Source organism: Gracilinanus agilis, chromosome 3, assembly GCF_016433145.1.
Source record: "Gracilinanus agilis isolate LMUSP501 chromosome 3, AgileGrace, whole genome shotgun sequence".
In the NCBI taxonomy this organism is placed as follows: domain Eukaryota; kingdom Metazoa; phylum Chordata; class Mammalia; order Didelphimorphia; family Didelphidae; genus Gracilinanus; species Gracilinanus agilis.
The window spans coordinates 228170046-228195011 of record NC_058132.1 but is presented as its reverse complement, the minus strand read 5'-3'; the positions used below and the strand labels follow the sequence as shown (position 1 = coordinate 228195011).

Genomic DNA, 24966 nt, shown 5'->3' with positions numbered 1-24966 from the left:
AGGAAGGAAGGAAGGAAGGAAGGAAGGGACAGAGGGTTAGGAAAGGAAGGAAGAAGGTAAAAAGGGAGGGAAAGAGGGAAGGAGGGAGGAGGATAAAGGGAAAAAAGAAAAAAGAAGAAAGGAAAAGAGGTCTTTTTAATTATAAATAGGCAATCATTTTAAAGTATATTTTAAAGTAGGGCATCTGCTATCCTCATACAAATAAGACATCAATAAAGCATTTCACCAACCAAAATTTGCCTACACTTCAAAACATACAGACATTGACACCACTATAATTATTAACTATGAAAGTCATGAAGATAAATGCAAACTTATTGGATTTAGTATTTAAAATAAAGGAGATTAAACTGAAGAATAAGGTACTGGTATTTAAAGATTACTGTTTAAAATACTATAGACTTTCTGTGTAGTCCTGTATTGTTTTTTTTCATAGAAAAATGTTTGTATGAAAAAGAAAATGCTTTTATATGCTTCTACGATATGACTGTGTCTTTTTGTTTTCTTGCTACTGAGAAGAAAGATCAGAATGATTGGAGGAATGGCAATGGAATAGTTGTTAAAGATAAATAAAAATGTAGTAAATTAAAGAATTTTAGGAAACTGATAATTTTAAAGATCATCTTATTATATTTTTATACACACATTTCCTATTAACTATTTGTATAAATATAGGGGCATCTCTGAAAATTCCAAACTATTAGGAAAGAAGAATGAACAAATGGAAAGGATCCCATGGATTTTCACTGATGAGGGGAAAATCTCCTCATCTCAGCACATAATAAAACTCGATTATTATAATATCTCCATAATAATATCTGGCATTTGCTTACTCATTTTCATTTTTATGTCTCAAAAGAATGTAAGCTTTTTGAGGGCATATTATCGTTTCATTTATTATAGTTATATCTAATACAGTGGTTAGCATATTGTAGGCAATTTTTAAATATTAGCAGAATTTGATTTTATTGAAGATAATAGAAGTAGAATGATGCTATTCATGGAATTTAAAGATTTTTTTTCAAACATACTTTAAACTTTTCCCAGGATCAGCATTTTCTTTTTGCATAGCTTGCTCTTATTATTTAGATTCATTTTTATTTATTAATTCATTTGTTATAATTATAATGAATGAATTATATAACTTGCAATGGAAATTTTCCAATTTGGGCTTAAAAAGGTAAAAAAAAGAAAGATTCTCCGTAGATTCCTACAAAAGAAAATCCTCTGATTCCCAAGACTTGATCTTTTTTCGTACTATATTGAGTATAACCCAGGTAAGTAAATAAGACAATGCACCACACCACCATGAGATAAATGACAAGAGAGGCTAATTAGATGAATCTATAGTGTCCTTGAAACTATAGTCTTGACAACAGGATTTGAATCTTGGATCAGATAATTTACTAACTGGCTGAAGATGTAAGAAAGTCACTTAATCTCCACAAGAAAAATTTGCTCATTTGTTATTAGGTACTAATAATAACAGTATTCATTTTCTCAAAGTGTTGGCATGAGCAAAGCACTGTGCAAATGTTAAAGTACTATATAATAGTGAGTTATTATGTCCAATTCTACTATTTATTAATTATACTTCTATATAACTATGCAGAAGAATTCTTCTTTCACTTGGAACAGAGGACTTCAAGTGCTCTTTCCTATGCTTTCCTCTCTTGGAAAAAAAAAATTGCTTCCCTTCCATACTAACCTAGTCTCTTAGATAAGTGCCTTTCTGGACTTGAATTATAGAACTGAAATTTTTAGCCTCACCAGTTAACTTTTCCATTTTTGTGATCTTAAAGAGAAATTCTTATTACATTAGGGGATTACATATCCCTGAACATAGCAGGAAAATATACCAGATGTACAAGTCTTAATAAAAAAAAATTAAAAAGGTTCTCACTACAGTTTGACCAAAGACTGCCATCATTCCCCAACAGAGTTTGTTCTTTTGCACTCGTGGAGCGCATCTGTGATATGTTGGCAACTCACATTTCCTCCCTCTAGTAGGGTCACGCAGTGGATGAACTAAGGAATGTGGTCTAATGGAAGGTCCAAGACCTCTAAGAGACCTCTAAAAGGATTTTAATCCTTCCAGTCTTTGAAATGTCCATCTGTACTAGAGATTAAACCTCCCAATTTTTTCTGTTTTTACATCCAGGCCTGGCCTGAGATTTTGTTTGGGGATTTTGGGGGGAAGTAGGGGTTAGAGGAAGGATGGTCAGGAGGACATTAAGGGGAGGAAGTGGAAAACTAGGAAACAGGTTGTGTAGCTGCAATGGAAACAATCCTTAAAACACAGAGGAATCTTCATATATGAAAACAAAGGCAAAATCGAAGTTTGAATCCCAATATTTCTCACATGACTAATGTAATTGATAAATGAAGTTTTAAGGAAATGCTACCAACACTTTTTCATAGACTAGAAACACAAACTATCATGGGGGATGATAATGTAGATACAGTTTTTACAGGTGATCACTTGTTTTGTTTTGTTTTTCTTTTTACCATTATTTGTACTTTTATTTTTGCAGTGACTTTATACAATTCCTATAAAATAGGACAAACTTACCGGAGATCCTGAAAATCCTACTTCCCCAGGATTTCCATTTCTACCAGCTTCACCCTTTGCAATTAAAACAAAGAAAAAAATGAAAATTAAAACAATCTCCCTTTATTGATTAGATACTAAATATTTTGCATGCAAATAATAAAATGGTTTCTTAGGAAGATGATTGTCTTATTTTGTCAATATTCAAGTAAAAATGAAGAAAGTTTGGTGAAAAATTTGTCATCACTTTTCTAGTGGCATAAAGAACTTCAAGAAGTAGGATGTATTTTTTGTTTTAGAAATTTCATAATAATTTTTTCATTAAACACTACATTTACTAAATACATCTCAGAGAACTTATTTGAAAAGGAAACTTTACTTCTCACTCCAGAGAGAGATAGCAAGCCTAATGTCTATTATTACATCATTATTTTGTGGTATAGCCAACAATAGAATAAAAAAAAGGTAATTCTTAGTTCTATTCTATTGTCCAACCATATACTCTTCTAGTTACAAGTTGGATTAATGCCATGGATCTAATTATCAATCCCACTGAATAAATCAATGTCTTGATCATCAGTAAATCTTACCCATGCTGTACTGATAAAGACTTGAAACCAAAGAATTGAAAAAAATGAGAATTGTTTTAAGGCTACCACATTGAATCTATCAGTAGACTTCTTTGTCAAAATTTCATTATCTCCCATAAGAGTTCATGAATTGGTAAAAGTCTGAAGCAATTATATATCTTTCCTATAGGGATAAAAGTGACGTTTGCTCTGCTTGACTTTGTAATATCCATAGATAAAAGAATGTGCTAACAGACTTTGAAAAAAATGCCATCCTGAATTCAACAGCTACATTATATTTATAATAGTTTGAACTTGACTAAGTCAAGAGAAAAATATGAAAATAATGAAAATTCTCAGACTAACATGCTAGTTCATTCTAACTATCTTAAAATTATAAAGAAATAGGTTAAAATTTAGCTTACATCTTCACCAGGTTTCCCAGGCGGTCCCTCTGGGCCACGGGCACCAACTGGACCCTGAGAGAAAATTTAAAGACATCAATGAACGCAATTTTTAAAATATTGTTGGGAAGCACACATTTTTATATTACAAAACATACTATCAAATATAATTATTAGCATTACTAATTTTCTGAATCCCTTGCAACAACCCTTAGATAATATGATTTATAACTGACTACAAATGATACTTTGAAAATTAAAACTATGTAGCATTGACCAATGGTAATATTCTTTAGCCCCATGCAAAAACAGATAATGTAAGCATTTTTCAAATGCCTATAAATCAATCAAATTAGAGTTTTAATATCTTGATAGATTATGGATTGTATTTGTTATATTATTAAAATACTATGTTATCTTAATGTTTTTGTGCAATTGGCTATACATGCTTACTTGACATTACCATTGGGCCTGGTTCACCAGGTTCACCTGGAGGGCCTGTGGGGCCAACACCACCCTGAAATTCAAAGATAAATAGGAAAACAAATGAGATACTAGAAACAACATCAGCATTTTCTCGTTTCCAAGGACACTGAAGTTCAAATAGTTCTATATAAAATACTTCCCAAATGACAGGTAAAACATATATTTGATTTAAGTAAGGATAATTTTCTAAAATCAGTTATATCACTACTAAAATCACACAAGGTTCATGCTTTTGAGCTATTGAAAAATTAAATACTTGGTGAATTGTAGGAATAAAGAAGTCTATTTTCCCCTTACAGTAGGCTTTTTAGAAAAGATTCCTAATTCAGAATTTTTGGATATACCAAATGTCTTTACCTATTTCAAGAACTCTTCTAAATTTTTGAAAACTTATGTTTTGGTTTAAAATGAAATGTGTGACACTAAAGGTTGAGTTTGGGAGGCATCAGACAAATAAAAGTAAAGAGAGTGGGAAGCACTGTTCAGTGCTTACAATATCTCAAAATTGAGAATACTTTATGTCATACTGTGTTGAAAGGTAGCATGACAGTGAATAGAAAAACACTTTAATTAATTTATTTATTTGTTACATTAAGATATCCAGGTATTTCCCTCCTTCCTTCTACTCCCCAAATTAAATCAGGTATTTTTTGACAAAAAATAGATGTGTGTGTTTAAGATACTATATTTCTGTATATCTGTTCTTTCTCTGGAGGTGAACCTACACAAGTCATGCTTCAAAAAATATTTCTTTTGTTGTATATGTTCTCTTGGTTTAACTCATTTCACTCTTCATAATTTCATGTAAGTCTTTCCATTTATTAAAAATAGCCTCTTCTCCACTTATTACAGTGCAATAATATTACATCAGAATCATATGCCACAAGTCGTTTTGCCATTCCCTAACTGATGAGCAATCTGTCAATTTCCAGTTCTTTGCTACCACAAAGATTTTAGAACACATAGGTTCTTTTTCCCTTTCCCTGATCAACTTCAGAAACAAACCTGAGTGGTATTACTGAGTCAAGAAGTATACAAAGTTTTATAACTCTTTGTGCATAATTCCAGATTACTCTCAAAAATGGTTGGATCAGTTCACAATTCCACCTATAGAATATTAGTATCTCCATTTCTCCACAGCCCAACATTTTTCATTTAACCCTTTTATCATATTTGTCAATCAGATGTGTGTGATATGAAATCTCAGAGTTGTTTTGATTTGTACCATGATGACATAGCATTTTTCTTAGGTTACATATTACTCTGATTTATTAATCCAAAAACTGTCTGTATATATCTTTTGACTATTTGTCAATTGAGAGATGGCTCATATTCTTATAAATTTGACAAAGCTCTCTATATTTTAAATATGAGAGTTCTACTCTAGAAACTTCTATAATTCCCCACCCCCAGTTGTCTGTTTTATTTCTAATCTTGGTTACATTAGTTTTATTTTAACAGACCCCCTTTTTAACTTAATGCAATCATTTAAAGAATCATCTTTAAGACTAGGAAAGCTCTAAAGTTCAAGACCCATTTTTGATACATTTTGACTTTATGGACCTGGTCAAGCCAATCTCTCAATCTCCCAGGCAATTCTCCAAGGCTGAAAGTAGCAAAAAAGAAGCTGACCTCTACTGGAAGAGTATGCTTCACCATGAGTTTCATAAAGCAATGAAATCATAGGTTCACTCCTAACCCTCCCATACTTAGGAAAAAAACACCTTTTCTTTGTGCAAGACTTTTCCTTATTTCTGGGCTTCAAAACTGCCTTTACACTTGTCAGGCAAATTTATAACAAGCTATTGTATTATGGTAGACAGTTTCTGTACTCCAATGGAACAGAAATGAGTCACATAAATGAATTTGATGATAAAACTCAATATATATTTTTCTAAGTTCCTGAAAAAAATTATAGAATGAAACATATAAAAAATTATCATTAAAAATTAAATTAAATTTCTACTGAGATTTGGTTATACTATATAAGCTTAATTACACTTTGAGTACATATTTTTGTGGTCTGTCAAAGTCATAATGACTTACTTGTTTTCCTTGTAAGCCTTGGGGCCCCCTTGGTCCCACTGGACCCTATAACAAACAAAAGGTAATATTCCATTATACTTTATAACAATTACCTTAAATACACTTAAACAATTAAACTGAAAGAATAAAGACTTTGATTGTAAATAATTATGACAACGTGGCACTTCCAATGTGGACAGATATCAGAACTATAGTGAAGCTAAAGAAAGAAAATAGACTTTAAATTAGGAAGAAACAAAAACAGACAGCCAAGATTTGGGAAGCGTAAACATTTTCAGGATAAGAATTAGGATAAGTTCTACATATATCAGTGTCATGAAGAGAAAATGAACAGTATGCCCTCATCCATCCAATCTATTTGATACAGAGAGATTTCCATAACTACAGGCCAGTTCAGTTAAAATAAACATCAGATGGTAGGTTTTTTGGCTTTGTTTTGTTCTTTTTTAAAAAATCATCTTGACATGCAGAAAGTGGTTCCTGACATCTTTGCTGCTTTAATTCATCCACTATGGTATAGATAACAATTTTTGGTTTAAATCAGTAAATTCAAGGGACTACTTGGATCATTTCGAAGCTTTTGTTATTATCCACAAGAACCTAATATCAAAAAGATTTGGGATTTGAATAATGTCTCTTTTTTCTCATAGATCTTTTAAACATAGCAAGAAGATCAAAGTAACTCCTTCTTAGCCTAAAAACTTAATAATAATGGTGGTGGTGATGGAGGGCTTTCAAGGAATCTGAGATCTCATCAATATGGGTCCTTTTTGCATCAACACAGAACACAGATTATTCATATATTCCCATCCTGTGTGAGTTTCATCAATACTTTCACATAAATCTTCAATAGGACCTACTCAATATGTTAGGATTCTTACTGTAGGCCTTCTCACATTTTATAGGCCACTTAAGCAAGAGATTGATCATCAGGTATACCTACCTAATATTCATTGAATGACCAAACCATTTTCTTTTTCAGTCATTCAGTAAGATGATATTTTTTATTCAGTTTCTTGTACATAAGGTATTATTATCACTATTTGGAAGCCTAGGTATGTCCTTAATATACATATATGCATCCATTGCCTTTTGAGTAACCCATAATTTTGATTGTCCCCATATTCATGGAGTTTCATGATTTGCAGCCATATAGTGGTACGGCTAGAAGAACACTGGCATAGAGTAGATAAAGTGATGGAATTAAAATCTGGATATTCAGGACCTACTTTACAAGTTTCTTGTAAGGAAAGCACTTTGCAAAACATAAGTCTTATGCAAAAGTGAACTATTATTATATATTCAATTTCATATTTTGTGCTATTCTTTATTATTTAATATATCCAAGATGTTCCAACTCTCTCTTGAAGTATTCATGGTACAGGAATGAAGATTCTACGTAGTCTCTAGCATCACAATTATTAAGGCAGAACCACTTTTTCGACTTTTTTCCCATCCTCTTCTTTGTTCACCCTTGTATTAAAGTCACCAGATATTTAAGTATAGGATATTTTAGATTATGGAGGAGGGTCTTATCAAGTTCTTCCTAGAATTCCTCTACCTATTCATACTCTGAGACAGAAGTCACAATTATCTTCCTACCCATCTTTTTACTTACTTTTTTGTGAATTCTGTAAAGCAAGAGGATCAAATTTTCCTAAAATTAAGTTTCTTGCTCTTCAAAGATGAAACTATTTTGCCAATATTTTTATTTACTACTCCAAGAAGAACCTGCAAGATAATTAGAACTGCTGATTTCACTTTTAGTGCAAATGTTAATGATGGTTTACCTTTATCCAATAGTGTGCTAATCCAATAATTAATAATAAATGTGGTTCAAATCTGGCCTCAGACACTTTGTAGATATGTGACCCTGGGCAAGTCACCTAAGCCCTACTGCATAGCCCTTAACCACTCTTCTTCCTTGGAACCAATACTATAAGTATTGATTGTAAGACAGAAGGAAGGGTTGTAATAATAATGATGATGTTGTTGATGATGATGATAATAATAATGATGATGATAATAATAATAATAATGGCAGTGGATAGAGTTCTGGGTTTGAATACTTGAAACTCAAGCCTCAGACACTTCCTAGGTGATTGACCCTGGACAGGATATTTAACTCTGCTGCCTCAGTTTCCTCAACTGTAAAATGGTGATAATAATAGCACCTACCTCTCAGGTTTGTTGTGAGCATCAAAGGAAATAATATTTTGCTAAGCACAGTGACTGACAAGTTATAGGTGCTATATTATTATTATTAATTAGGCAATGGTATGACTTTTGACCCACTACATCCTCTTTTCCCCCAGTTGGCTGTCATCCCTACAGAAGTGGAAGGTGGCTATACATTATAAGAGGCCATGTATATTTCATTATATTATCAAATGCCAAACCATAATAAAACCAATACCCAAATATTCACTCCCATATACCAAAGATAAAATACAACTTATTGTTTGTATTTTCCAAGATATTTTGAGATCTCTGTTTTTACAATGGGCAGTTGTCATATATAAATTTTTTAAACATAGCTTGTTTCTAATGTATAATTTTAATCAGCACTAGGTCCTATTTTGCTAGGTTTTCAGTAAAAGGGCTTTTTAATAGATTACAGTGATTTTGCCACTCATCACTAAATCCAGCCTATATAATGATAACCCCTGTGTAATTTCTGGTAACATTATCTTAATAGCGTATTATCATCATAAACCCTTCCATTTACACAAACAAATCTACACAACTCACTCATTTGTCCAAAGCTCCTTTGTCAACATATTGTCAGTAGAGTTCATGTGGATGTCACTCCTGGAGAGCTTTTTCAATCCATATTTGTATCTTAAGTCATTTCATAAGATCCACCCTGAGGTCACCAGCTTTCAGTTATATTCAGCCAATCCATTTTGAAGTTCCTCCCAGACTTTCAAAAATATCACAAGAGTCTCAGAGAACACAGAGTTCCCATTGCCAAACATTTTAGCTAGCCTTCTTTTACTTTGCTGTTGTCTCAATCCACCCCCACATTCCCAGCATTGATAATTCTTTGGACTATGATGAGAGTGGCAGTGGTGGTAGTTGCTTCTACTTATAATTGTTTTAAAATGGTGAATGACCAAGAATACAGTAATAAAAGGCACACTGGGTGACAGGACTCCCCAAACCACACATTTTTAGCATCATGACAACAGAATAGCTTGCTATTTACTAATATTTATTCTAAATTTGCTACCTATTTCAACTGAACAAATCAATTAGTTCTTTTAGGATTATATAGATAGGGAAACTTTCTGTGATTTAATGTTTTTAATGTATCATTCTGTCTTTATTTTCTTCAATAAAGAAGATGCATATATCTTTATAGACATATGTGTGATTCAAACTTTGTAATTAAAATATAAAATAATATTTAAATTTGACATCAGATTTATTTAATGCAATTAAGTAAAGTAGTGTATTCAAATACAACACTCCTCCCATTTGGGGTGTAATTAAAATGTAAAATAATATTTAAATTTGACAACAGATTTATTTAATGCAATTAACTAAAGTACTATATTCAAATACAATACTCCTCCCATTTGGGTTGCTATTACCAACAATGAAGCAGCTTGACTGAAATAGGAAACTGGCTTCAGAGCTAGGAAATTGTGAGCTGAGTAGTATTACATCTATTATAATAACTATGTGACCCTGGGTAAGTCACTTATTTTTGTAGTGCTCCAAGTGTCCCAGATTCTAAATTTCAGGCAAGTACCAGTCTGCACTTTATAGTTTCCTCACCAGAAATCTATAATGACATCATAGGCATGGTGTCCCTCCACTCCTTCTCTCTTTGCAAAAACAAGGATACTTTCAAAAGAAAGAGGAAACAATAGGCAAGATGGCAGAGGAACTAGAAATTTAATGACCTCTACCTCACAATTCCTCCAAGCAGATAAAGAAAATTTATCAATCCAAGTCTTGATTTGGAAATGCAAAAGAGAAAGAAAAAATGGTGAGTCATTTTTATCCAAGCCAGGTTAGCAGAGACAGAAAAGTCTGCCAACCCTAAGAATGTGGTCTAGCCAGGAACATCAATTTGGAACAGCCCAACACATGGAAAGATTGTGTACAAGGGCAAAAGGAGTTCCAAAATCCAGCACAACAGGACCTAACCTTGTGACAAATCTCTGCTCATTACCCACTTCTGGGTCATCTTCCCCATCATACTGATCTAGGGGATGTGTTCTAGGATGAGGCATACTCATGCACCCAAGACTGTGTTCTAAGCAAGTGCTTTACTTCTCTATATTTGCTTTGTATATCTTTTATACACATTCTTCCTCATTCTTCCTAGTAAAATGTGTGCTCCAAGATATCAGGAATACAACTGTGATTGTCTTTGCATCTCTAGTGCCCATCACAATGGGTGGCAGCTGGTGGGTTCTTCATAAATGTTTAATTGAGGGAATTGAGGGAATTAGAACACCAAGGAATAGTGACAATTGAGTTCACCACACTGATCCCATCTTATGACCCAATCCTGGAGTTAGCTCATTTACCTTACTCTTCAATTTATGGATGTAGTCCAATTTCTATGTTGTAAAAAAGCTTTATTCAATTGTGAGGATTGGGAGAAAACAGTATTGTAGTATTTGAACCTAGCTATGCATGGCTAGGAATCTGGACCACCTCTACCTGTTGCTTAGAGATCTAAGAGACTATGTTGACCAGAAACCCAGTCAGATCCTAAAACTGATACAAAGATTCTTCTCACGATTACATATCTCAAGCAGCCCATATATCTATCTGAAAACTGACTTCATATTCATCAATGTTATTATTTCCATGTTCCTTTATTGTATACAAACACCTAGGGGAGACAGGAACAGATATTTTCCTAATTTCAGAGAATTGTATCTTTTTCCCTTTCCCAACATGGAAAGTTTCTAATCTTTTTTTTCTAATTAAAAATCAGATCATCTAATGTGGCATCCTAAGTAATTGTTTCTTTTTAATTAACTTATTAATTGATTTTAAGGTATAAAAACTCATTCTCTCCTGTATATATTGAGGACCAAAGCTGAAGAAGATAATTTTGGTCCTAATCCATTGGGCAATTGGCATGCATTGATTAATGAATTCAGAAGTTTGAACCTTTGTTTCCCCACTCATTTCATTTTTCAGGTGCCACAGCTGAATCAACTTGATTTAAAGTGAATTATGGAGGGGCAAAATGTCCACATTTATTTGAATATGAGCTCCTTAAGAAGAGGGACTCTCTTGCTTTTTTTAACTCAGATTTCTAGTGCTTAGCATAGTGCTTTGTATAGAGCATGCACATTAAAAAAAGTATTCATAGATTCACTTGCCACAAATCTAGTGGTATATTAGAAAACTACTACCAACAACAACAAACATTTATTACTTGTTTAGGGGACTTAAATTATATGATTTAGAATTGTAGTAGTCTTTTAAAGAATATTTACCTCAACTACATAATTTAATAGATAAGAAAATGGAACCTCATGGGAAATAAGATGTCTATATTTATACAAGTAATATTTTATATAGATAATATCTAGGTTCTGGTGGAGATACCAAGTTTAGGTGACATGTACTTATCTTATGAATTCTTATGATCTGTTTAGTATGATTATTTTACTTCCAGACCTAGTATAGATCTTTTTCATTAAGGGAATGGAAGCTTGAATATTAGACAGGAAGGAGGTGATTTTGAAACAGAATATTGGTGATAGAGAGAGGATAATATGCATATGACACCACAGTAAGAAAATCTAGGTATGCTCAAGGACAGTAGCCACCCAGGGAAAGTGCTTTCAAATACAAATATAAAATTCCTAAGACAGAAAAAGGAAAGTGGGAAGATTACAAAGACAAACTTCAAAAACTCAAAATTTTGCCACAGTCTGATCCTGGCCAGAATCATATTTTTTTTTTCATTTCTGAGCTCAGAAACAAGAAAAGGAAATATATAATAAGTTTAAAGAAAATATTTTAATACATATAAAATTATATAAATACCAAACCCAAGGATAATTATAATACATAGCTTGGTATTGGAATTTATGTAGCCATATTTGTTATTTGCATGGTATCATCTATTAACTAGATAATTAATCTAGTCAAGTCTATTTTTTCACATAGATTTCCTTCCACCCAAAAAGTACTTAGATTTTCTGAATGTACTTACCACAGAGCCAGGCATCAGTCCCATCTGACTTCCTACTCCAGCTTTTTCATCCAAACCAGCCATTTGAGCTGAAAAGGGCTGCAAAATTGAGAATATTAATATTTTCTTCATACAAAAAACCACCTATGCATTTCTAGATTTTACTTTTTAATTTACAAATTAACTCTGGAAAACTCAATGAAATCCCTTTAAACTTAAAACCTCAGCAAAAAAGGAATTTGATATGCTGTTTATATTGTTTGTGTTTCTAGAGAAGATAATTGTTCTTTTTCATAAGAGTACAGAGTGCTCTTAAATTATGTATTTTAGCATGTTGATTAAAAATTAGTCCAAATTTCTGAAACCTAATAAGACTATCAGTTTTTCTGAAAAGTATTCAGCCAGTCTAAATGATCCAGTTTTGTATGTCTACAATCTTATTACACCTTGATTATATCATTTTCTGAACAGAAAACATCATTAGACTAAAATTTTCAAAGATATTACTAAAATCTTGGGATTAAGAAATCTACATTTTGAGTTAATACAATTTGGTTTATATTATATTTCATCCTTCTGAAAATGACTGATAAAGTATGATTTGTTTGATGAGAGTCTAAAATGAGTTTGTTATTTTTAAAAAATTATATAATCCTCATTTCCAAATATCATTTTGAGATAAAAGAACTGAAAGCTTTTCTTTGTAACACAAAATGAACCTTATAACTGACTGGGACAAGTTTGTGTTAAAATTAATTTTCTTTCTCCCCACAGTTACATGGGTTCCCAGATGTCAATAGAAGAAAGGATCAGTATTATTTAAATGTTTAGTCAGTAAAGAGCCAAAGCCTATGATCATCAAGAAAACAGATTATCTACAAAGATGTTTCTATAGTCATATATCTATTCAACTTCATGTTTCAGTACTCAAGAGTGTCCATGTCGCAAGTTGTTATGCTCATACTAAGTTCTTCTAAATGTTGCCTACATAAAATATCCATATTCATGATCATCTAAACTAGAACCCTATGATTTTTTTTAAAAATCAGGCTATGTAAGTTGCCAGAAATCGGGTTCCGTCATTACTTTTCATGTGAGAAAGAAAGCAAAAGATAATTGTATATTGAATTCACTCTCTCCTCTTCCAGGATATTCTACCACCTGCATGGTAATGGAATAACCTTTTTCTCCTAAAGATATCAAAAAAATTTACTATTTTGTTGTAAGAGTTTTTAAACCTTGAACCAATCTGAAAGGAAGCATCTTAGGGCACGGTGCAATGATGCTGGAAGAAAAATTTAGATGCCAGTTTCGGTGTCTAATGGACCAGTTCCTACACAGTCTATGAGAGATATGTCTACATGCACATTGATGAAAGCATTCGTTTTGTTTAAAAGCTATGTAGACTCCTCATTATTTTATAGCCCTTGAGGAAGAAAGGTAAGATGGAAATTCTTAACTTCATGCAAAGGAGTCCTTGAATGTGATATGTGTGGAGACAAGTTTTAGGGAAATACCAAAAAAACTAGAAGAAGTTAAGGTGCTAGCAACATACATATGATGTATTTGCCAGCAATCCATGTTTCTCATTTTATCTTAAATGTTGTTATTCCTGAAGACAGTTTTAAATTCACTTGATTGTACATATGCCCTTAATATCAGACCTTCCAAAGGGCCCAGTTCACAAAAAAAAAAAAAAAAAGCTAATGCTTAATGCCTCCAAAAATCTGTGGTTTCATCATTATAAACTCTATCTACATCAATTTAGTTCAGGAAGTAGTCTTCATGAAATATTCTGGAGCATAAATCCAGCTTTAGATGGTCAGCATTCTGGTGATGTCTTCTACCATTTTAAGTAGGTTGGTCCTTAGAGAAACATGTTCTTCTGGACTTGTATGGAACAAGCCAGAACTTGAAAACTCCTTGTATGATAATAATAGCACACATTTAAGATTCACAAAATACTTATGACATGACAATACTTAGAAAGTGCATTATTACTCCCATGTATAGATAAGGAAGGTGAGGCTTTGAGACATTAAGTACAGCTAGGACATAGGAGATCTTGGACTCATAAGTCTCCATCCAGGCACAATGCCTCTCAAGAACCAAGGATTAAAAAAGATAAAAATATAATTGTAAAATATTAACAAAAATGAATAAAAATATCCTGGAATAAAATAATATTTTAAAAAAGAACCAAGGATTAGCTCCATACTATGATGAACTACCATAGTAGGAAAAACTCTAATGAACAAAACAATTCATAAAAGACACATTTAAACAAGATTAGTCTTTCATACAAATGCAGCATACCCGGCTGATACCATCTGGCCCTGGGTGGGATGGATGTCCTGGGGGCCCAGGGGCACCAGGCTGGCCAGGAATTCCAGGCTCTCCATCTATTCCCTGGGGACCACGTGCACCCTAGAAAACAGGAGGAAGAAAAGAACAAATGATTTCCCAGGCTTGCATGGGAGAGAAAAGCTCACAGATCATTTTCTTCATGAAGAACATGTGGTGATGGACAGAAATTTATAGAATTCAATTGACATTCATATGGTTTGACAGACAATTATGCCATATCACAAAAGTCAACATTTCACTGACTTCATGGTAGTAGAAGAACAATTTTGTCAAGAAATTTGCTATTAAATTAATTCATGGAAAGACTTTTAATATTCAGCGAATCATTTATTAAGCACCTATAATATATGTCAGGGATTATGCTCAGGACTGAGAATACAAAGAAAGAAAAAAAAATCCATGATTTTGAAGAGCTTGCATTATAATGGGAAAGACAACATATATCTAATACGCTTTCATTAATATCATAAATTTTGTGACCCATCTTTATTTCTGTTGATATACCACATAATCAGTGAGGCAATGTAGCATAGTGACCAAAAAGCCTTCCTTGAAGACAAGAAAAACTGAATCCAAGTTTCGTCTCTAACACATAGTGGGTATGTGACCCTGGGAAAGTCACTTGAACTCTCAACATTCAGAATAACTCTTTAAGACTGTAAATTGCAAAGATGTCACCTTGCATTGCTAAGAATTTTATCATCTCAGTAAAATCAAAGATTCAGTCTCAATCTCTGCCCCTACCAAATAAGCGTCCATTTAGAGAGCACTGGCTACTTAATGGTGAGAAATTTACAGGAAAAACTGACTACTTATTTAGCCTTCAAAAATTAATCTCTCATTCCCAATTCCCAATACAACTACATTAAAATCTTTTTATCATGTTTTGTTAGATATTTCTATTCAGAGTATTTGCTGCATATGGCTAACTTCTTCTCTTCTGCAAGTCATTTGCTTCACTTTACTATGTTCAGGATATGACTGTTAATCTGTTTAACTCTTATCTCCACTCAACTCATTTGCTCAATTAAATTAATTTACATTTTATTATATTTTCATCAAAAAGTGACCAATAGAGGAAAGTACAATAACATAAAGCCTAGGCTGTTGGAGGAGAAAGCAATCCTACTTGTCCCAAATTCTAAATCACAGTGATCCCATATAAAATATCTGAGCCATCAACTATGGAAATGTCCCTGAACATATCCATCATAAGTATGTTTTGCCTTTTCATTTTCATTCTTAAAATTCTTAAATCTTCACTTTTAATACTAAGGGTCCAATAAGGTTCTTAAAAAGCAATAAGAATTTATGATAAAAGGAATAGTTAGAAGGGAATTGATAAAATTAAGGGAAAAAAACAGAGAAAGGAATTCTCCTAATGTGAGAGAAGAGAACATAGAACATCAACTGCCAGAGAGAAATCATTCTATAAATTGATTAGTGGGAATATTTTCAAAGAAAAGAAAACTCATCAGGGACAAGTAGAAGTAGTAAAAGTAGGTTGCTCAAGTCTTGAAGATGGTTGAGTAAGACTTAAGTAGTGTAGAATTGTTTTTCGTAACTGCTAATACTGCAAAATTTACATAATAAATCAATTTGCTTCTCATAGCTGACTTTAAAATTATTTTCTCTGTGCTAAGTAAAAATTCAAATTGCTAAATTAATCAAACTGTCTATTTCTTTCCTGGTAGAAAAGATAATATAATCTATGAAATGTATATTCATGTTTTCTTTTTATAATTTCTTAATAAAGTATTCAACTTCCCAGGAAATGAAATTCCCCTTGCCAGAAATTATTTCTAAAAACTGATAAGTCAATGAAGTATCTTCTTTATACAAAAAGGCTGATTTTGATAGCTAAGGGCCCAAGAGCAAATCTTTCCAGTCAAAATCAAATGGAATTTCATATAATCACTAAAGGCAGGGAGAGAGTCTTATTTCTCCCCTTCTACGACAGGACCTTCTGACAATAAAAAAATTATTCTACAATAGTCATCAAATACATATCCCTTAGTACTTTATTTGTATATAGTTATTTGTAAGTTCCCTTCCACCATTAGATTGAGACTTCCCTGAAGGCAAGAACTTTCTTGTAATTTTCCTTATATTCCCAGTAATTAGCACAGTGCTTGATACATACTAGTTGCTTAATAAATGCTTACTGACTCCCTAATTGATTACATCATCTGCTTCATACCATTATTTAGTGATAATTAGGTATTATGACATAAAGAAAGTAAAATAAAATATACAATCCCTGTTCCTAAAGAGATTCCATTTTGAAAGACAATATATATGGGCAGTTGGGTAGCTCAATGGATTGAGAGTCAGGCTTAGAGATGGGAGTTCTTGGTTCAAATCCGGCCTTCCCAGCTGTGTGACCCTGGACAAGTCACTTGACCCCCATTGCCTACCCTTACCACTCTTCTACCTAGGAGTCAATACACAGAAGTTAAGGGTTTAAAAATGTAAAAAAAAAAAAAAGAAGGAAAGACAATATACATATACATAAAATGTATTATTTGATATTATTCTGCATCATCAAAGTAAAAGGAAGTTTAGGGAACTAAAGATCAAGTTACTAAACTTCCCTATTCTATGATTTGGGAGAGTCCTTTTTTGGAAGACTGATCTATAAATATCATTCTTTGTGAATAGATCCAAATCAAATCTTTTGTGATGTCAACTCTTGTCTAATAATTATAGGCTTGCACAGCTATAGAACTGGAATTTTGAAAATAAAGGAAAAAAAAGTCTTAAACAAGAAAATAAACATTATAAAATTATCCTGGATTAAACCTAGCAAATAAGATTGTTTCTAATGACAACAAAAAAGAATACTTAATAAATTCACAGATTCTCTCATCTGACAAACTTTGAAGGTATAATGTATGATTCTGAAGAACAATTTTTATAAAAGTTCTAGAGTCAGCTAACGTGTACACCGGAAACAAGAAATCATATATCCATATTCTTAAAGTACATAAATAATTATTCATTTCTATTTATATGTTTTCGTTTCATTAAATACAGTGCCACAAGTTACTCCTTTCCCTAGTACAATTTAATTCAAAGTAATAAAAGGAATATCTCAAGATTGCCACTAGATGGCAGCCTTTTAACACCCATAGTTGACACCAGCTCAGTCTCCCCTGGGTTTCCCAGAATCTTAGAATCTTCTACAGATAAATAGAATCTTAGAATTTTTTAAATTTTAATTTGTATGAGTTTTATAATAATTATACATATTAATATAAATATGCATATATAATAATTTTATTATAATTTTAATTATTATAAATTGAATATATAAAATCTCATCTTGTAGTATTTGGGATGAGTATGGGGGAAGGCAATGAGGCAGGTATGGGCAAAGAGAGAGGGAAGATTTTGATAAAGGGAAAGCAAAAAAAAAAAAAGAAGAGGAGCCACTACTAAAGGTATTTTTTTTTCTAAAATCATTACTGATGAACAAAAAACCTAAATAGGAAGGAATAAAGAAATTGTTGGATATTATATATAAAATTCAACCATTTTAAGTACTTTGAACTTGAACTAGTAAGATACAACTAGAGACTGATGTATGGAGATGGGGTTCACCTATCATGATTTAATTGAGTAGCTACGGATAAATGTATCATGGGAGGCTCCAGAGCAGGGGACTCCCGTAGCCATTCAGAATGTTGATGTGGGTAGCATTGGGGGATTCCATACCAGTGATAGATAAGTCAAAATGTTGACTTAGAAAGCTATCAGCCTGGTGAATGTAGCAAAGCACTCCAGCATGAGAGGTGGAATGAATTTTGTAGCTTCTAGGAAATACATTTATATGACTCATTCCTTTCCTTAGCTCATTCCCCTCCCCACATATTTAGGGGGTCAAAAATCAGTTACAGTTGCAGATACTTCTCTAATGTAGATACAGTCTAGAGAAGATACAAATTTATTTATATACATTCTACTGAGTCATAGGTAAATGATGGCATTACTTCTCAGAACATACTCTAATTTAAGTTGTAGAGAATGGGAATATGAAAAGTCTGGCTGTTAGGAGTGAGAAAACAGGAAGAAAATATTCTTAGGTTCCCTGAGAACCCAAGAGTATTAGTACTGAATATTACTGGGGGCAATAGTTAACAAGCTTTTTAATGTGTTTTAATGTATTTTAATGTATTCTCCAGATTCAAGTGAGCACAGTAGATCATTTTACTCTAAAGACTTTAATGAATTTTATTATATGTATTATGTACATATAATAAAATTCATTATATATAATAAAAAGTTAAAAAGGCATTAGTTTTGCTACAGTAAGGACATTTTTAAAAAATAATTTTAATAGCATCATAATTTTTATGTATTCAATACTTAGAATTACTGGGGAAATTCTAAAATTTAGTCCATAATTATACTTGAAACAATTTAAATCATCTAATCTTTTTTCTCTTCTGATTTTACCTTTCAACAAATCCTATAGAATAGAAATACCACCTGTATGGGTCAGCATTTTAAGATATTCTTGGCAATATCCATTTCTAGTGAAATATCACATCTGAAAGCAATTCACTGTACTATAATTTCCTTTCTCATGTTCTTTGTTATTTTGAGGTGGGATCTCTAGGATCCAGCACATAGCATTTATGTATATCTTATAAATATCCTTTTTATATGGAGGGAAAGAGGTTGGACATGTGATTCCTTTAGTATGGGGGAATTCTTGGTGGAGAAATTCTTTTTTACCAATGTAGATTAGTAACTCTCTGTAAATTAGAGAATCAGAGAGATGTTTCAAGGACTGAGAGATAAAGTGATTTATTTGCCTACAATCACGCATAAATTAACTATAATTTTTTTAATGTAAGGCAGAACCATGCCTGCATAACCACTTCAAATAGGAAGTAACCTGAAATGTCTAATGGCATAGGACAGACTAGAAACAAATATACTGTTCTAAGATCACTGAAAATCTTTCAGGTTTGCCAGGCATGGGAATATTTCTATATATGGAAAAGTCAATTAAAAACGTACAGGTCTTCCTTTAGGGCCTCGTTCTCCTCTTGGTCCTTGAGATCCTGGAGGTCCCTAATAATAATAAAGAGAAATATGTCTTATGAATGTATACACATTTTATACAATAATGCAAAGCTGAAAATTAAAACCTTATTTGATAAAAGAAAGATAACACATTAAAAAGTATTTTATTTATATAATTTGCAAAATATAGAAAATAAAATTGTGTTATGAGGATAGCCCATTATTTCTAAAGAATGGTTCTCAATTTATTTTCCCCAATCTATTAATAAGGTCTATCAATATATCAATGCAACTGGTAGAAATTGAAGCAGGAGCAGATTCCATCACGGTTCATGCTGATTAAATTGACAAAAGAAAATTACTGTTGTTATAGTTAAAAGTTGCAAATGGGAATATTCACAGAACCAGTCTGTTACTATGCATATCCCAAAAGATGAAGCTCTTGTATTACTGTTAAATTCTGAATGTGCAACTTAGGGTTCAAATTTCAAAAATTAGAGAAAATGAAAAGCTTAAACTTCATTACTGTCAACTATCTACCTGACACCCTAGAAGAGCTGTCCGAATTCCCAAAGAAACCAATGGGAAATTTAGAAAAAAAATTTTTAGCCAATTAATGACTTACATATCTTCAAATGTTCTTTAATTAGTTCATCCACATCTTACTTGTGGATGGAATATCCATTTCATTTTCACAGATTTTAATTGCTATAGTTTCTTGCTCCAAAGAGTTCAGGATTCATGACTTCATTCATGTGGATTTTCCCTCTATCTCATACCTAGATAAATAATTCAATGAGTTCCTCCTCCTATCTCCCACTGCCAAATGAAACTAGTAGCTGATGGTATTTATAGGTGAACTTCAGTCTACTCCTCAGTTACAGACATTAAGTCACAGAAACTATATATCCTAGCAGAACCATCTCAAGCTTGGGATGTGCTGGCATATTTGTGGAGCATCCAATAGAACTTTCTTGCCATTTTAAGATTTCACAAGAGGACTTTTGTGGAGAGTTCAAAATTGTTCTAAAAATGTCAAAACTTTAGCGCTTCTCCTAAGTAGGGCAAATATATAATTTCTATAGAAACAAACAAAGCTCATGGAAATTTTGATTTTTAGAGGGAAAAATGTTCTTCCATCTCTACCTTTTTCTACAAAAGACACACTTCAGTTGAAGATTGGAACCATTTGAGAAGAGCAAAAGTTTCCTAACAAATCAGATCATGAACTCATTAAATTCAAAATCCAGGACAGGTTGAAACAGAGGTTTCTGACTGAATGGATTAGGACATTATAGATTCATAATTCACTAAAGATAATTTATTTTTTTCTGTAATGTGTGTGTGTTTAAAACCTTTGAAACAAAGCAGATTATTTAAGGCTAAGTTCAAAACAATTTTGCGATATTTGATTAAAAATCCATTGTTCAGAGATTCATTTGTCCTCCAAAAAACAATCAGCAATCCTTAACCAATTAGCAAAATCAATCAGAGGCATGAGGAAATAATGCTGAATTCTAATTTTTTTTTCTTAACTATTCTCTATAACTTCACTACCAGAATAAAACTGTAAATAATCAAAGGTTCAGGTATATTGATTTTGTCAACAGGCACAAGAATTTTCTTAACTTTTTTTTAGAAATTTGCTATACTTCCTAACTGCAGATTACTTTAAACATAAAAATTATAACCAGAAATTATAATTTTTGCTTTGAAAATAAAATGTTCATCCTACTACCTCTAATATGTGCAAATTAACTTTATCAACTAATATAAATTGGTCCTCAGAGGTAAATATTTGACAAATTGATCTTTTATTTCATTTATTCCTGATGAAATTCTTTCTTTAAAAAACTTTTTGAAAAATATGCAGGCTAATTCAGTTTTGATTTTTTTTTTGTTTTTTTTTTTTTTGCTTTGCTTTAGATTTTAAATAATCCAGTTGCTTTGGATTTTACCATATTCTCCTGAACATTATATTCTTGTCATCACAATATTGTCAAAGAATATAGAATTACAAAAGTACTTACTGATGGTCCTTGGCGACCTCGTATCCCAGTTACCTAAACAAATAAAATCATCAGTATTAAATGTTAGTTTTTTCAGAGTTCTAAGAATAAAAGTAAAGTGTATTTGAGAAAATCAATATGGGCTGTACTAACCATCTTCATGATAGTTATGATCTAGCAAAAGTCTTACATATTTCTAAATCACCTCAACTATCTAAAATTGGCATGAATTGAAAGGCTAGGTAAATAGGAAATATTATCTAAACTTCTAGCATTTCAAGACTCACAATAAACACTACATCAACACCTCCAGAAAACAACAAGAATTCATTTGCTCATTTACTGTTTGTGATTATCAGAAAGAGTGCTAAGCTATGAATGTTTAATTCATCTTCGCTTTATTATGTGACATGTACAAATCTTTCTTGTTCCATCAAAGAGAAATATCAGATTTCCAATAACCTATAAATCTAAAGATATTCTGTGAGATTTCATCAACCTCATTGATCTTTTCATTTCTTTCAATGTGAAATAATAAAACATTTTTTCACTTTTATCTCTGGATGGTAGAGTTATCATCAAAATATTATTCCCACATTTATGGATCACTAAAACTTCACTACACAACTATAGAATGAAATTCATTTTTCAAATGTCATGTTTTTACCTTTGGCAAATAAAGTTGTAAAAAAATCCAGGAACTTATTATTTTAGATCCCAGTAATATCACTAACACATAAACTCCTGCACATATGGAGTTATACCAGTGTTGTTTCTTAACTCAAGAATTATTTTTACATGTTTTTCTATAAAAAATAAAATGTTAATTCTATAACAATTATATTGGGTAGAAAAATAAGTACTTACAACTGGTACTAATCCAGGTTCTCCTTTTTGTCCCTATAAAGAAGAAAATTATTTGTTATCATTAATTGTTATTATTAATGACATTATATTAAATAATACCATCATTTTTTGTAATGGAAAATAGGTGAAACAGGGACATAATATTTTATGTGTAGCTAACTGGATATTGGTTAATGAATTTTTAACTCTTTTAGCAAAAATGAGTACTCAATAAGAAAGGATTATAAAGAAGCAAAATCTTTCAATGCCTTCCTAACATCAATATTCATTTTAACATTTTCATTCTTTGACCCTGAGCCACTCTCCCTTATAAAAATTCATTCTTTTCATAGGACCTTTAAATAAAATCATCAGGTATTCTGAATTATATTAGCTACCCAACCTCAATTAATAACATTTGCAGATTTAATGACTATGTTCTCCATTCCTTTCATCCTTATAGATATTAACCCTAATAGGCCTCAGAGGTAATCTACTCTTCTCTTCCGCACTGCCTCATATTCCTACCGCTCCTTCTCCTGCACAGACCCTATTCTGTTAGACATAAACCTTAATCATCTATTGTTTGCCAACCTAATTATAGGAATAAGGTTTTGATCATATTTATTAAGCCTATCTATGAGAGTATAATAATTTGCTTAAAGCAATATAGAATATAGTATCAAAAAAATTAAATTAGTTTAGCAAGATTTAGCCTTCAAAAATCTATGCTAGTTCCAGGTTAAAATGGTGGCAGAGTAAAAAGCAGCTGCTTAACCTCTCCTAACCCACACATACAGGACTCCTCAAGAGGATATAAAAACAAATCCAGATGAACAAAGGGACCCCACAATAGGGAGCAGTGTTGAAGGTATGTGGGATTGGGGCATTTCAGAGGTATAAAGGGGTGAAATAGCTCTCACTAAAAAGCAAGCTGAGCAACCCCCTTGCCCCCACGCCACCTACAGTGCCAAAGCCAGCACACGAGAGTTAGAGCAATTTAGGGGCATTCATTAAATTCTTTGCAGCTTACCAAGACATAAGACCCCAAGAAGCTAAAAAACCAGACTTTGAACACAGACCTTGAGCTCAGGCGTGGACTCAGGCTTGGACATGGACCCTGAGCCCAGGTGGGGACCTTGGGTGGGGAACCAGTGCAGAGGGGTGCATGACTGTGGAAGCAGCTCCCTGAGACTGTTAAAGGAGCTTCAGGCAGAGGAACAAGCAAGGAGACTACCAGGAGGCTTGACCCTGAGAACAACTAGACCTGAAACCTTAGGAGCCTAAAGGGTGTGACAACAAATCTGAGAGGGTACCCAGCTAACAATAGCAAGCCAATTCCAAGAACCCCAAAAGAGAAAGATCAAGAAGAAATCTTTAACACTCAATGACTTTTACACAGAAAAAAATCCAAACAAGAGAGAAATCAGCAGAGGAGAAAAAACAAGTAATCATATCCAAACTTTCCCAAAAAAATGAAAATTGGTCACCAGCTCTTAAAGAGTTCAAATATGAGATCATGAGAAATATGGAAGAGATTTGGGAAATAGCTCAAAAAGAAATTAACAGGTTAAAAGTCAGAAGCTCCCAATTGGAGACAGATGCCTGAAAATCAAAAGAATTGATAAGCAAATTGGAGGCAAAAATCAAACAGCTGGAAAACAGGATAGACCAAATCAAAAAGGAAAATCAAAAGGTTATAGCAGAAAGCCAGTCTCTAAAGACCAGAATTGGGTAAGTAGAAATCAATGATCTCTCAAGACAGCAAGAACAAATAAAATAAAGTCAAAAGACTGATAAAATAGAAGGAAACATGAAATATCTCACTGAGAAATTGACAGATCAAGAAAACAGGTCTAGAAGAGACAATCTGAGAATCATTGGTCTTACTGAAAAAGCAAAAATTAATAGAAATTTGAACTCCATACTAAAGGAAATTACTCAGCAAAATTGCCCTGAAGTTCTACAACAAGAGGGCAACATAGACATTGAAAGGATCCATAGATCACTCTCTACACTACACCCAGAAAAGACAACCCCCAGGAATATAATAGCCAAATTCAAGAGCTTCCAAGTAAAAGAAAAAAATTTTACAAGAAGCCAGAAAGAGACAATTCAGATATCAAGGAGCACCAATCAGGATCACACAGGATCTGGCAGCCTCCACACTACAAGACCACAAGGCTTGGAATATGATATTCAGAAAGGCAAGAGAACTGGGTCTACAATCAAGGATCACCTACCCATCAAAACTGACTATATACTCCCAGGGGAAAGTATGGACATTCAACAAGATAGAAGATTTCCAAGTATTTGCACAGAAAAGACCAGGACTAAATGGAAAATTTGATATCCAACCACAAAACCAAGAGAAACATTAAAAGGTAAATAAGAAACAGAGGGGAAAGAAAGAAGACTCTAATTTTAAATTTGCCTCTTGAAGGGCTTCAATAAGATCTAATTATTTGTATTCCTATAT

The 24966-nt window shown here is 32.5% G+C and overlaps 1 protein-coding gene across 1 annotated transcript in view; it reads right to left on the bottom strand.

Annotated features, from left to right (window-relative positions):
• The window catches only part of COL5A2 (collagen type V alpha 2 chain), a 182186-nt gene that overhangs the window by 51028 nt on the left and 106192 nt on the right, over positions 1-24966 (bottom strand). The window contains exons 4-12 of the mRNA XM_044669074.1: positions 22509-22541; positions 21663-21695; positions 19627-19680; positions 14548-14658; positions 12253-12330; positions 6057-6101; positions 3988-4041; positions 3546-3599; positions 2573-2626 (exon numbers count right to left, since the gene is read on the bottom strand). Coding sequence (XP_044525009.1) covers positions 2573-2626; positions 3546-3599; positions 3988-4041; positions 6057-6101; positions 12253-12330; positions 14548-14658; positions 19627-19680; positions 21663-21695; positions 22509-22541 — 516 coding nt within the window. The remainder of the gene's footprint in view (positions 1-2572; positions 2627-3545; positions 3600-3987; positions 4042-6056; positions 6102-12252; positions 12331-14547; positions 14659-19626; positions 19681-21662; positions 21696-22508; positions 22542-24966) is intronic.